General features: G+C 45.2%; 1 protein-coding gene across 1 annotated transcript in view; it reads left to right on the top strand.

Annotated features, from left to right (window-relative positions):
- Positions 1 to 14193, top strand: part of LOC139370225 (dynamin-2-like) — a 47430-nt gene that overhangs the window by 30228 nt on the left and 3009 nt on the right. The window contains exons 12-18 of the mRNA XM_071109579.1: positions 800 to 886; positions 2678 to 2748; positions 4240 to 4294; positions 4392 to 4502; positions 6652 to 6761; positions 6889 to 7000; positions 9974 to 10138. Coding sequence (XP_070965680.1) covers positions 800 to 886; positions 2678 to 2748; positions 4240 to 4294; positions 4392 to 4502; positions 6652 to 6761; positions 6889 to 7000; positions 9974 to 10138 — 711 coding nt within the window. The remainder of the gene's footprint in view (positions 1 to 799; positions 887 to 2677; positions 2749 to 4239; positions 4295 to 4391; positions 4503 to 6651; positions 6762 to 6888; positions 7001 to 9973; positions 10139 to 14193) is intronic.

The following is a 14193-nucleotide window of genomic DNA, read 5'->3' as shown; positions in this document are numbered from 1 at the left end:
GGATACTTGTGGGATATTGATGACAGTATTGTGAGCATGCTGGGATACCTGTGGGGTATTGATGACAGTATTGTGAGCATGCTGGGATACTTGTGGGATATTGATGACAGTATTGTGAGCATGCTGGGATACCTGTGGGATATTGATGACAGTATTGTGAGCATGCTGGGATACCTGTGGGATATTGATGACAGTATTGTGAGCATGCTGGGATACCTGTGGGGTATTGATGACAGTATTGTGAGCATGCTGAGATACTTGTGGGATATTGATGACAGTATTGTGAGCATGCTTGCTAACACCAGATACAAATCTCCTAAATCAGATAAAACGAGCCTCAAACCAGTTTGTGTTAATTTAATCTGGTTTTCCTAGATTCAAACTGGTTGATGTTAGTTTATACCAGATATACTACCAAGCAGGATCAATGTCCTATCTGCATGACCCCTCTATGTTGAACTGTCTGTCTCCTATACATGTCAATCACTAGGGGGTGTGTCTGTTTGGCTGGATGGATGACCCCTCTATGCTAACTGTCTGTCCCCTACACATGTCAATCACTAGGGGAGTGTTTGTTTGGCTGAATGGATGGTGTGTGTCTGAGTGAGAGAGAGGTGTGTGTGTGTGTGTGCGTGTTGATGCATGTGTGTGTGATTGTGTGTGCGTGTGTGTGTGTGTGTGTGTGTGTGTGTGTGTGCAATTTTATGTGTGTGTGTGTGTGTGTGTGTGCATGCATGTGTGTGTGATTGTGTGTGTGTGTGTGCCGTCAGTACCTGCAGCATTGTGTGTTGTTCCACAGCTTGGCTCCTACCCCAAACTGAGAGAAGAGACAGAGAGAATCGTCACAACCTACGTCAGAGAGAGAGACATCAAAACCAAAGACCAGGTGAGAGAGAGACATCAAAACCAAAGACCAGGTGAGAGAGAGAGGTAGATGGAGAGAGAGACATCAAAACCAGAGACCAGGTGAGAGTGAGAGATAGATGGAGAGAGAGATCAAAACCAGTGACCAGGTGAGAGAGAGACATCAAAACCAGAGACCAGGTGAGAGTGAGAGATAGATGGAGAGAGAGACATCAAAACCAGAGACCAGGTGAGAGTGAGAGATAGATGGAGAGAGCGACATCAAAACCAGTGACCAGGTGAGAGAGAGACATCAAAACCAGTGACCAGGTGAGAGTGAGACATCAAAACCAGAGACCAGGTGAGAGAGAGAGGTAGATGGAGAGAGAGACATCAAAACCAGAGACCAGGTGAGAGTGAGAGATAGATGGAGAGAGAGATCAAAACCAGTGACCAGGTGAGAGAGAGACATCAAAACCAGAGACCAGGTGAGAGTGAGAGATAGATGGAGAGAGAGACATCAAAACCAGAGACCAGGTGAGAGTGAGAGATAGATGGAGAGAGCGACATCAAAACCAGTGACCAGGTGAGAGAGAGACATCAAAACCAGTGACCAGGTGAGAGTGAGACATCAAAACCAGAGACCAGGTGAGAGAGAGAGGTAGATGGAGAGAGAGACATCAAAACCAGAGACCAGGTGAGAGTGAGAGATAGATGGAGAGAGAGATCAAAACCAGTGACCAGGTGAGAGAGAGACATCAAAACCAGAGACCAGGTGAGAGTGAGAGATAGATGGAGAGAGAGACATCAAAACCAGAGACCAGGTGAGAGTGAGAGATAGATGGAGAGAGCGACATCAAAACCAGTGACCAGGTGAGAGAGAGACATCAAAACCAGTGACCAGGTGAGAGTGAGACATCAAAACCAGAGACCAGGTGAGAGTGAGAGATAGATGGAGAGTGAGACATCAAAACCAGAGACCAGGTGAGAGTGAGAGATAGATGGAGAGAGAGACATCAAAACCAGTGACCAGGTGAGAGAAAGACATCAAAACCAGAGACCAGGTGAGATAGAGAGATAGATGAGAGAGAGAGACATCAAGACCAGGTGAGCTAGAGAGAGATAGATGGAGCGAGAGAGACATCAAAACCAGAGACCAGGTGGGATAGAAAGAGACATCAAAACCAGCGACCAGGTGGGAGAGAAAGATACATCAAAACCAGAGACCAGGTGAGAGTGAGAGATAGATGGAGAGAGAGACATCAAAACCAGAGACCAGGTGAGAGAGAAAGAGACATCAAAACTAGAGACCAGGTGAGAGAGAGACATCAAAACCAGAGACCAGGTGAGAGAGAGAGAGAGAGAGAGAGACATCAAAACCAGGGACCAGATGAGAGTGAGAGATAGATGGAGAGAGAGAGAGAGAGGGGCGAGTGGGAGAGAAAGAGAGGCTGACATCTAGTCAAATGGCTACCCAGACTATTCACATTGCCCCCCTCCCCTCTCCACACCACTGCCACTCTCTGTTGTCATCTATGCATAGTCACTTTAATTAACTCTACCTACATGTACATATTACCTCAATGTGCCCCTCTCACATTGACTCTGTCCCGCCCCCCCTGTATATGTTGTTATTTTTTACTGCTCCTCTTTAATTACTTGTTACTTTTATCTCTTATTCTTATCCATATTTTTTCAAACTGCACTGTTGGTTAGGGGCTTGTAAGTAAGCATTTCACTGTAAGGTACCTGTTGTATTCGGCGCATGTGACTAATACAATTTGATTTGATTTGACCCAACCTGTCTGTCTGTCTGTCTGTCTGTCTGTTTCAGGTGCTGCTGTTGATTGACATTGAGCTGTCTTACATCAACACAAACCATGAGGACTTCATTGGCTTCGCAAAGTGAGTTGACCTCTAGTAACCCCTAGCAACGACCTTTCAACGTTCACCTGCCTATGTAACCCCTAGCACCGACCTTTCAACTTTCACCTATGTAACCCCTAGCAACGACCTACTTCTTAAGGATTAGCCCCTTTTTTTCAATTTTCACCTAAAATGACTCACCAAAATCTAACTGCCTGTAGCTCAGGACCTGAAGCAAAGATAAAAGATCTGGTAAAAGATAATACAAAGAAAAAATGTTATTTTGTAATTTTTTTGTACCATCATCTTTGAAATGCAAGAGAAAGGCCATAATTTATTATTCCAACCCAGGTGCAATTTAGATTTTGGCCACTAGATGTCAGCAGTGTCAGTGCAAAGTTTTAGACTGAGCCAATGAACCATTGCATTTCTGTTCAAAATGTTGTATCAAGACTGCCCAAATGTGCCTAATTGGTTTATTAATACATTTTCAAGTTCATAACTGTGGACTCTCCTCAAACAATAGCATGGTATTATTTCACTGCAATAGCTACTGTAAATTGGACAGTGCAGTTAGATTAACAAGAATTTAAGTGTAACGGATGTGAAACGGCTAGCTTAGTTAGCGGTGCGCGCTAAATAGCATTTCAATCAGTGACGTCACTTGCTCTGAGTCCTTGAAGTAGTTGTTCCCCTTGCTCTGCAAGGGCCGCGGCTTTTGTGGAGCGATGGGTAACGATGCTTCGTGGGTGTCAGTTGTTGATGTGTGCAGAAGGTCCCTGGTTCGCGCCCGGGTATGGTCTAAAATTATACTGTTACATTGGTGCCGTGACCCGGATCACTGGTTGCTGCGGAAAAGGAGGAGGTCAAAAGGGGGGTGAGTGTAATGGATGTGAAACGGCTAGCTTAGTTAGCGGTGCGCGCTAAATAGCGTTTCAATCAGTGACATCACTTGCTCTGAGACCTCGAAGTAGTAGTTCCCCTTGCTCTGCAAGGGCCGCGGCTTTTATGGAGCGATGGGTAACGATGCTTCGTGGGTGTCAGTTGTTGATGTGTGCAGAAGGTCCCTGGTTCGCGCCCGGGTATGGGCGAGGGGACGGTCTAAAATTATACTGTTACATAAGCTTTCTGCCAATATCAGATATGTCTGGCAAATAGATATGATATGTCCTGGCAAATGTTCTTGTTACTTACAACCTCATGCTAATCGCATTAGCCTTCGTTAGCTCAACCGTCCCGCTGATCCTGTAGAGGTTATAGTTTATGCACTTCATGTCAGTTGTCCACGTCTGTGTCCCAATTATCTCTCCTTTCTCCCAAAGTGTGCACTTGTTCACTTCCCTTCACTGATTTGAAAGGAAACAACTGATATATTGAAACTCCTATCTAGCCCATGCCTACTCCACCAATTCAATGCTTTTAAACTTGTGGGGAGTAGTGAACGAGCGCACACTTCAGGAAGAAGGAGAGATGATTGGGAAGCACCCCGTATGTGATAGTCTTTCTATCTGGCCTCTGTCTCCCTTGTAGCGCGCAACAGAGGACCACTGCTATTAACAACAAGAAGAGAGTGATGCCAAACCAGGTACCACAAAAAACTACCCTCCTCCTCTCTCCTTTACTTCTCTCTCTCACCCCCCTATCTCACCCCCCAGACTAATGGTCTGTCCCGCTGTGTGTAGGTGATCCGGAGGGGCTGGCTCACTATCAACATAAGCATTATGAAGGGGGGGTCCAAAGACTACTGGTTCGTCCTGACTGCAGAGTCACTGTCCTGGTACAAGGATGAGGAGGTAAGGAAGGGGGAGTGTGTGTGTGTGTGGGTGGGTGCGTGCGTGGGGGGGGGGGTTATATGGAAGACCGATGCACTTGTTTCTTAAACATTTGAACCAGAGACCAATGCATATTGGTGAATCATTACCTCCCTACAAGCCTGGTTTACCCAAGCAAGCTTAATACTATGGCTAGTGGCTTGACCGGATCCAACGCTCAACCAGATACCATTGTTGTCTTAGACATTCAGGATATTCGGATGATGTCACCTAGACAGTTAGCGAACTCACTAGATAGCTACTGAATCAGATGATGTCACCTAGACAGTTAGCTAACTAACTAGATAGCTACTGAATCAGATGATGTCACCTAGACAGTTAGCTAACTCACTAGATAGCTACTGAATCAGATGATGTCACCTAGACAGTTAGCTAACTAACTAGATAGCTACTGAATCAGATGATGTCACCTAGACAGTTAGCGAACTCACTAGATAGCTACTGAATCAGATGATGTCACCTAGACAGATAGCTACTGAATCAGATGATGTCACCGAGACAGTTAGCGAACTCACTAGATAGCTACTGAATCAGATGATGTCACCTAGACAGTTAGCGAACTCACTAGATAGCTACTGAATCAGATGATGTCACCTAGACAGTTAGCGAACTCACTAGATAGCTACTGAATCAGATGATGTCACCGAGACAGTTAGCGAACTCACTAGATAGCTACTGAATCAGATGATGTCACCTAGACAGTTAGCGAACTCACTAGATAGCTACTGAATCAGATGATGTCACCGAGACAGTTAGCGAACTCACTAGATAGCTACTGAATCAGATGATGTCACCTAGACAGTTAGCTAACTAACTAGATAGCTACTGAATCAGATGATGTCACCTAGACAGTTAGCGAACTCACTAGATAGCTACTGAATCAGATGATGTCACCTAGACAGTTAGCGAACTCACTAGATAGCTACTGAATCAGATGATGTCACCTAGACAGTTAGCTACTGAATCAGATGATGTCACCTAGACAGTTAGCGAACTCACTAGATAGCTACTGAATCAGATGATGTCACCTAGACAGTTAGCGAACTCACTAGATAGCTACTGAATCAGATGATGTCACCTAGACAGTTAGCTAACTAACTAGATAGCTACTGAATCAGATGATGTCACCTAGACAGTTAGCGAACTCACTAGAAAGCTACTGAATCAGATGATGTCACCTAGACAGTTAGCTAACTCACTAGATAGCTACTGAATCAGATGATGTCACCTAGACAGTTAGCTAACTAACTAGATAGCTACTGAATCAGATGATGTCACCTAGACAGTTAGCTAACTAACTAGATAGCTACTGAATCAGATGATGTCACCGAGACAGTTAGCTAACTAACTAGATAGCTACTGAATCAGATGATGTCACCTAGACAGTTAGCTAACTAACTAGATAGCTACTGAATCAGATGATGTCACCTAGACAGTTAGCGAACTCACTAGATAGCTACTGAATCAGATGATGTCACCTAGACAGTTAGCTAACTCACTAGATAGCTACTGAATCAGATGATGTCCTCTTTTTATGTGTTTGTGTGTTGTGTCTTTCTCCAGGAGAAAGAGAAGAAGCACATGCTGTGTCTATTTTTTAAACTTCATTTAACTAGGCAAGTCAGTTAAGAACAAATTCTTATTTTCAATGACGGCCTAGGAACAGTGGGTTAACTGCCTGTTCAGGGGCAGAATGACAGATTTGTACCTTGTCAGCTCGGGGATTTGAACTTGCGGCCTTCCGGTTACTTGTCCAACGCTCTAACCACTAGGCTACCCTGCCGCCCCGTGTATAACTGTGTGTGTGTGTGTGTGTTGTGTGTGTCTAACTGTGTGTGTCTCCAGGAGAAAGAGAATGAGTACATGCTGGCTGTGTGTGTGTGTGTGTGTGTGTGTGTGTGTGTGTGTGTGTGTGTGTGTGTGTGTGTGTGTGTGTGTGTGTGTGTGTGTGTGTGTGTGTGTGTGTGTGTGTGTGTGTGTGTTTATAACTGTGTGTGTGTAACTGTGTGTGTGTGTGTCTAACTGTGTGCGTGCGTGTGCGTGTGTGTGTGTGTGTGTGTGTGTGTGTGTGTATGTATGTGTGTGTGTGTATAACTGTGTGTGTCTCCAGGAGAAAGAGAAGAAGTACATGCTGCCTCTAGATAATCTGAAGCTGAGAGACGTGGAGAAAGGTTTCATGTCCACAAAACACACATTCGCCATCTTCAACACCGAGTCCAGGTGTGTGTGTGTATCTGTAAACAGTGTCTGTAATGTTTAGAAATACTGAGTGTGTGTACTTTGTCAATAACTAAGTGTGTGTGTGTGCGTGCGTGCGTGCGCGCGCGTGTGTGTGTGCGCGTTCCAGGAACGTGTATAAGGACCTACGTCAGATAGAGCTGGCCTGTGACACACAGGAGGATGTAGACAGCTGGAAGGCTTCGTTCCTCAGAGCTGGAGTTTACCCTGAGAAAGACCAGGTAAAACACACACAGTTTTGTATTGCTGTACTTTTGAGGACCAAAGAATTGATTCCCATCCAAAATCCTATTTTCTCAAATCCCTAACCCAAAATCTAACCCTAACCTTAACCCTAAACCTAATCATAACCCTAACCTTAACCCTAAACCTAATCATAACCCTAACCTTAACCCTAAACCTAATCATAACCCTAACCTTAACCCTAAACCTAATCATAACTCTAAACTTAACCCTAAACCTAAACCCCAACCTTAACTCTAACCCTGAGCCTAAAATAGCCTTTTTCCTTGTGGGGATCGGCAAAATGTCCCCACAAGGATAGTAAAACACACACACACACACACACACACACACACACACACACACACACACGCACACACAGGATACAAGTCTCTTTCTCACTCCAAACGAAAAACATGATTTATTTTGAAAAATAAAAACATCTTATTAGTAGCTAAAACATCTTATTAGTAGCTAAAACATCTTATTAGTAGCTAAAACATCTTATTAGTAGCTAAAACATCTTATTAGTAGCTAAAACATCTTATATTATTTTATTAGTAGCTAAATGTTCAAAGTCGCCATCAGACTCTTAAAATTAGCTATTGCTCTTTAGCTCTTCATTTCTGACAGTAACACACACCACACACACCACACACACACACCACACACACCACACACACCACACACACACACCACACACACACACCACACACCACACACACCACACACACACCACACACACACACACACACACACACACACACACACACACACACCACAAACACACACACACACACACACACACCACACACACACACACCACACGCACACACACACACACACCACACACACACACCACACACAGTAACACACACACACACACACACACCACACACAGTAACACACACACACACACACACCACACACACACCACACACAGTAACACACACACACACACCACACACACACCACACACAGTAACACACACACACACACACACACACACACACACACACACACACCACACACAGTAACACACACACACACACACACCACACACAGTAACACACACACACACACCACACACAGTAACACACACACACACACACACCACACACAGTAACACACACACACACACACACACACACACCACACACAGTAACACACACACACACACACCACACACAGTAACACACACACACACCACACACAGTAACACACACACCACACACAGTAACACACACACACACACACACCACACACAGTAACACACAGTAACACACACACACACACAGTAACACACACACACACACACAGTAACACACACACACACACACACACACACAGTAGATGGGGATCCACGTATTCCTGGAAATCCTGATGGAGCATGAAGCCGCAAGCATTTCAATGTGAAGCGCTCCATATTGCTGGGTGGGGCTGAATGCCTCCATATTGCTGGGGGGGGGGGGGCTGAATGCCTCCATATTGCTGGGGGGGGGGGGGGGCTGAATGCCTCCATATTGCTGGGGGGGGGGGCTGAATACCTCCATATCGCTGGGGGGGGGGGGGGGGGGGGCTGAATGCCTCCATATTGCTGGGGGGGGGCTGAATGCCTCCATATTGCTGGGTGGGGCTGAATGCATCCATAGTGCTGGGTGGGGCTGAATGCCACCAAAATAATCGCTAAGGATCACGGAGAAAGTGGCCGTAACTAGCAAAGGATCATGGTCGATGTAGTTGTTATCATGCTGCCTGAGAGGGTCCTCGTAGCCGGCCGGCCGGCCCGTGGTTGGTCTGTTTCAGCACATGGTCCTGTGTGACAACAAATGTAGTCAGAATGGACCAGTATTTAATTACAGATCTAGTAGTCAGAATGGACCAGTATTTAATTACAGATCTAGTAGTCAGAATGGATCAGTATTTAATTACAGATCTAGTAGTCAGAATGGATCAGTATTTAATTACAGATCTAGTAGTCAGAATGGATCAGTATTTAATTACAGATCTAGTAGTCAGAATGGATCAGTATTTAATTACAGATCTAGTAGTCAGAATGGACCAGTATTTAATTACAGATCTAGTAGTCAGAATGGATCAGTATTTAATTACAGATCTAGTAGTCAGAATGGACCAGTATTTAATTACAGATCTAGTAGTCAGAATGGACCAGTATTTAATTACAGATCTAGTAGTCAGAATGGATCAGTATTTAATTACAGATCTAGTAGTCAGAATGGATCAGTATTTAATTACAGATCTAGTAGTCAGAATGGACCAGTATTTAATTACAGATCTAGTAGTCAGAATGGACCAGTATTTAATTACAGATCTAGTAGTCAGAATGGATCAGTATTTAATTACAGATCTAGTAGTCAGAATGGACCAGTATTTAATTACAGATCTAGTAGTCAGAATGGATCAGTATTTAATTAGAGATCTAGTAGTCAGAATGGATCAGTATTTAATTACAGATCTAGTAGTCAGAATGGACCAGTATTTAATTACAGATCTTGATATCTTCATTTACATGTATAGAGAACTTTAAAATAATTCACAATGGGGTTCGAAACTTGATCACAATAAACACATTTTCGATGCCCAAAACGTTTGTCTGTAAAATAATTGGTTTGTCCATTCTGGCGACTGTAATTCACATAGGCTTTCTAGAGCAGACCAGGACGTTTGTGGCTGCTAGGTTGCTACACAGTACCCGACCAGCAGAGATCGTAACGTCACACTCCAGACCTTACACTGGGTAACACACGGACGTACACGCACACACACGGATGGATAAATATACACGCAAGCATGTACACACACAGGTACACTCTCCTCCTCTCCTCCCTTCCCCAGGTTGACAGTGAAGCACAGGACCAGAAGAATCCTTCTCAATGTGTCTCATGCATCCCCCCCCTCACTCTCTCTCCACCCTCACCCCCCCTCCCTCCCTCTCTCTCTCCCTCCCCCAGGTTGACAGTGAGGACACAGGACCAGCAGAATCCTTCTCTATGGATCCCCAGCTGGAGAGGCAGGTTGAGACCATAAGGAATCTAGTGGATTCCTACATCGGCATCGTCAACAAGTCCATCAGGGATCTAATGCCCAAGACCATCATGCACCTCATGATCAACAGCGTGAGTGGACACCTCACTCACTCACTCACTCACTCACTCACTCACTCACACACATACATATACTGGAGCACATCAGAGCACACATGCAAACACGCACACATACATCAGAACACCTAAACACACACACACACACACACACACACACACACACACACACACACACACACACACACAATCAGAGCACCTAAACAAACACCAATCTATGAAAGGTATTTATAAAGCCCTTTTTACATCAGCAGATGATGTCACAAAGTGCTGTACAGAAACCCAGCCTAAAACCCCAAACAGCAGGATAATTATACCAGATATACCAGGAGAATTATACCAGATATAACAGGAGAATTATACCAGATATAACAGGAGAATTATACCAGATATAACAGGAGAATTATACCAGATATAACAGGAGAATTATACCAGATATAACAGGATAATTATACCAGATATACCAGACTGACCCTACTCCCCCCGCCACATAGACTATTGCAGCATAGATACTGGAGTCTGATACAGGGGGGTTGTCGAGGGACACTGTGGCCCTGTCCGACTATACCCCCGGACAGGGCCAACCAGGCAGGATATAACCCCACCCACTTTGCCAAGGCACAGCCCCGACACCACCAGAGGGATATCAATAGACCACCAACTTACTACCCTGAGACAAGGTGGTGTCTCGCCCACAAAGATCTCCTCCACCGCACGAGCCCGAGGGGGCGCAGAACCAGACAGGAAGATCACGTCAGTGATTCAACCCACTCCGGTTGAGTATATCCTTGCATGGTGTGATTCACCCCTTCTAGGGATATCTTGGGAGAGTACTAGCAAGCCAGTGACTCATCCCCTTTGGCAGAGAATCCTAGTAGAGAGACTAAGGAGCTGGCTAGGCAGAGACAGCAAGGGTGATTCGTCACTCCAGTGCCTTGTCGTTCACCCTCGCACCCCTGGGCCAGACTACACTCAATCATTGGACCTACTGAAAAGAAAGATATAGAGGTTGAGACTGAGTCTGCGACTCTCACACGGCTCCGCAGACCATAAAGATGTACCTCTATTTGAAAAAGCCCTGCCTCTAGCTGTTTGCTTACAAATTCTAGGGACAGTAAGTGATTGCATCTAGTGATTGTAGTGTACGTGTAGGTATGTACGACAGGACCAAATCAGAGACATAGGTAGGAGCAAGTCCATGTAATGCTTTGTAGGTTAGCAGTAAAACCTTGAAATCAGCCATTAACAGGAAGCCAGTGTAGAGAGGCTAGCACTGGAGTAATACGATCACATGTTTTGGTTCTAGTCAAGATTCTAGCAGCCGTATTTAGCACTAGCTGCAGTTTATTTATCCGAGGAGAGAGAGAGTCGAGCATTGCAGCAGTCTAATCTTGAAGTGACAAAATCATGGATGAGCTTTTCTGCATCATGTTTTGAAAAGACATGTTACAAAGATAGAAAAAAAACTGTGCTTGAATCATTTTTGATCTGTTCTGTCAAAAGAGAGATCAGGGTCCAGAGTAACGCCGAGGTCCTTCACAGTTTTATTTGAGACGACTGTAACAACCCTCGAGATTCAGAGTCAGATCAAACAGCAGATTTCTTTGTTTCTTGGGACCTAGAACTGAGTTCAAAAGTAAAACGTTTGCCTCCATCCACTTTCTTATTTCTGAAACACAGGTTTCCTGGGTAGGCAATCTGGGTGCAGTCTCAGCATTATGATGTGGTCTAAAACCAGACTGGAGCATTTCTTATACATTAATACATGATCTGCCTTCAGGAAGGCAGTGAGTTGCTGAGCAACAGCTTTAAAATACATTTGGGGGGAGATTCGATATAAGTTGTAAAGGCTTTTGTAAAGGCTTTATTGGCTTTATTGCTTCCAATTTTAGTGGGTTTGGTACAAATGTAACTGGTGTGAAATGGCTGGTTCGAGCCCGGGACCCACGAAGCATCGTTACCCAAGCCGCGGCCCTTGCAGGGCAAGGGGAACCACTACTTCAAGGTCTCAGAGAAAGTGACGTCACCGATTGAAACGCTATTAGCGCGCACAGCCGCTAACTAGCTAGCCATTTCACACCGGTTACACACATCCGGAGGATAGGGAGACGTTTATTATGTTCAACATAGGAGGGCCAAACACAGGAAGTAGCTCTTTCAGTAGATTAGTTGTAATAGGGTCCAGTAGGCAGCTGGAAGGTTTATAGAGTCCATGACTATTTGTGTGAATGTGTGGAGAGATAGAGGAGTAAAAAATGAGTGTCTCCATTAATTCGAGGTCATCTTGGCAGTTCTGTGCAGACTCAGGACGACTGAAATATTCAAAGAGGAGTTTGCTTTCTAATGATCATAATATTTTTGTCTAAGAAGTTCCTGAATTCGTCACTGCTGAAGTGAAGGCCATCCTCACTTAGGGAATGCTGCTTTTTAGTTCAGTATCAATATACATGTTGGATCGTTTTGGCTGGAAAAGTAGTCGATACTGCACGGTACTGTCTTTCCAAGCTAGTCAGAAGCCTTCCAATTTGGTGGAGCGCCATTTCCATTCCAGTTTTCTGGAAGCTTCAGGTCTCAGGTATTTTTTATATACCTGGGAGCTAGTTTCATGTGACAAACGTTTTTTAGTTTTTAGCAGTGCGATTGCATATAGGGTATTACGCAAGGTTAAGTTCAGATCCTCGGTTAGGTGGTCAACTGATTTTTGCACTCCGACGTCTTTGAGTAGGTGGAGGGATTTTGAAAGGGCATCTAGGACTCTTTGGGTTGTCCGAGGCTTTTGATATTCCTTCATTACAAACGTAATAATATGGTGGTCCGATAGTCCAGGATTACGAGGAAAAACATGTAGATCTGCAAAAACTAGATCCAGGGTATGATTGGTCGTTTGATTGGACGTAGGTCCCGAGACATGTTGGACAAAGCCCACTGAGTCAACAATGGATCCGAAAGCCTTTTGGAGTGGCTCTGTGGACTTCTCCATGTCAATATTCAAGTCACATTTTTTGGGGAATATTATCTGCCATGACTACAAGGTCAGATAGGAATTCAGGGAACTCAGAGAGGAACACTGTAAACGGCCCAGGAGGCCTGTAAACAGTAGCTATATCCTACTGTGATTGAGTAGGATGCATAGATTTCATGACTAGAAGATCAGAAACGGTCACTAGTGTTGCACCCTATCTCATTGTGGAGCTAGAGAAGCTAGAGCCCTGTCTATGTTGATAGATAAGATGAGGGCACCCCACCAGCTAGGATAGAATCCGTCACTCCGTCAGGCTTCATCCTGTTTGTGGGTGAGTCCCAGAAAGAGGGCCAGTTAACTACAAATTCTTTCTTTCAGAAAACAGTTTAACCAGCGATTGAGTTGTGAGACTCTGCTGTAGAGCTCATCACTCCCCCTAACTGGGAGGGGGCCAGGGACAATTACTCTAATTTGCAGCTGAAGCTGTGTTGCACTTGGTGACCTCTGACTCTTTCATCCTAACATTGTTGGTGTCGACGTGGATAACAATATCTCTATACTCTCTACATTCGCCAGTTTTAGCCAGCACCATCTTCAGATTAGCCTTAACGTCGGTAGCCCTGCCCCCTGGTAAACAGTGTATGGTCGCTGGATGATTCATTTTAAGTCTAATACTGTGGGTAATGGAGTCGCCAATGACTAGAGTTTTCAATTTGTCCGAGTAAATGGTGGGAGGCTTCGGCATCTCAGACCCTGTAACGGGTGGAGGAGAGACCTGGGAAGGCTCGGCGTCTCAGACCCCGTAACGGGTGGAGGAGAGACCTGGGAAGGCTCGGCGTCTCAGACCCCGTAACGGGTGGAGGAGAGACCTGGGAAGGCTCGGCGTCTCAGACCCCGTAACGGGTGGAGGAGAGACCTGGCAAGGCTCGGCGTCTCAGACCCCGTAACGGGTGGAGGAGAGACCTGGGAAGGCTCTGCGTCTCAGACCCCGCAACGGGTGGAGGAGAGACCTGGGAAGGCTCGGAGGACGGGTGGAGGAGAGACCTGGGAAGGGTTAGGGCTCGGGCTCTGACTCGTTGCTAAATGGGGGAAACTGGTTCAAAGTTTC

Source organism: Oncorhynchus clarkii, chromosome 17 (assembly GCF_045791955.1).
Source record: "Oncorhynchus clarkii lewisi isolate Uvic-CL-2024 chromosome 17, UVic_Ocla_1.0, whole genome shotgun sequence".
Taxonomy (NCBI): domain Eukaryota; kingdom Metazoa; phylum Chordata; class Actinopteri; order Salmoniformes; family Salmonidae; genus Oncorhynchus; species Oncorhynchus clarkii.
This window is presented reverse-complemented; position numbering and strand designations above follow the sequence as displayed.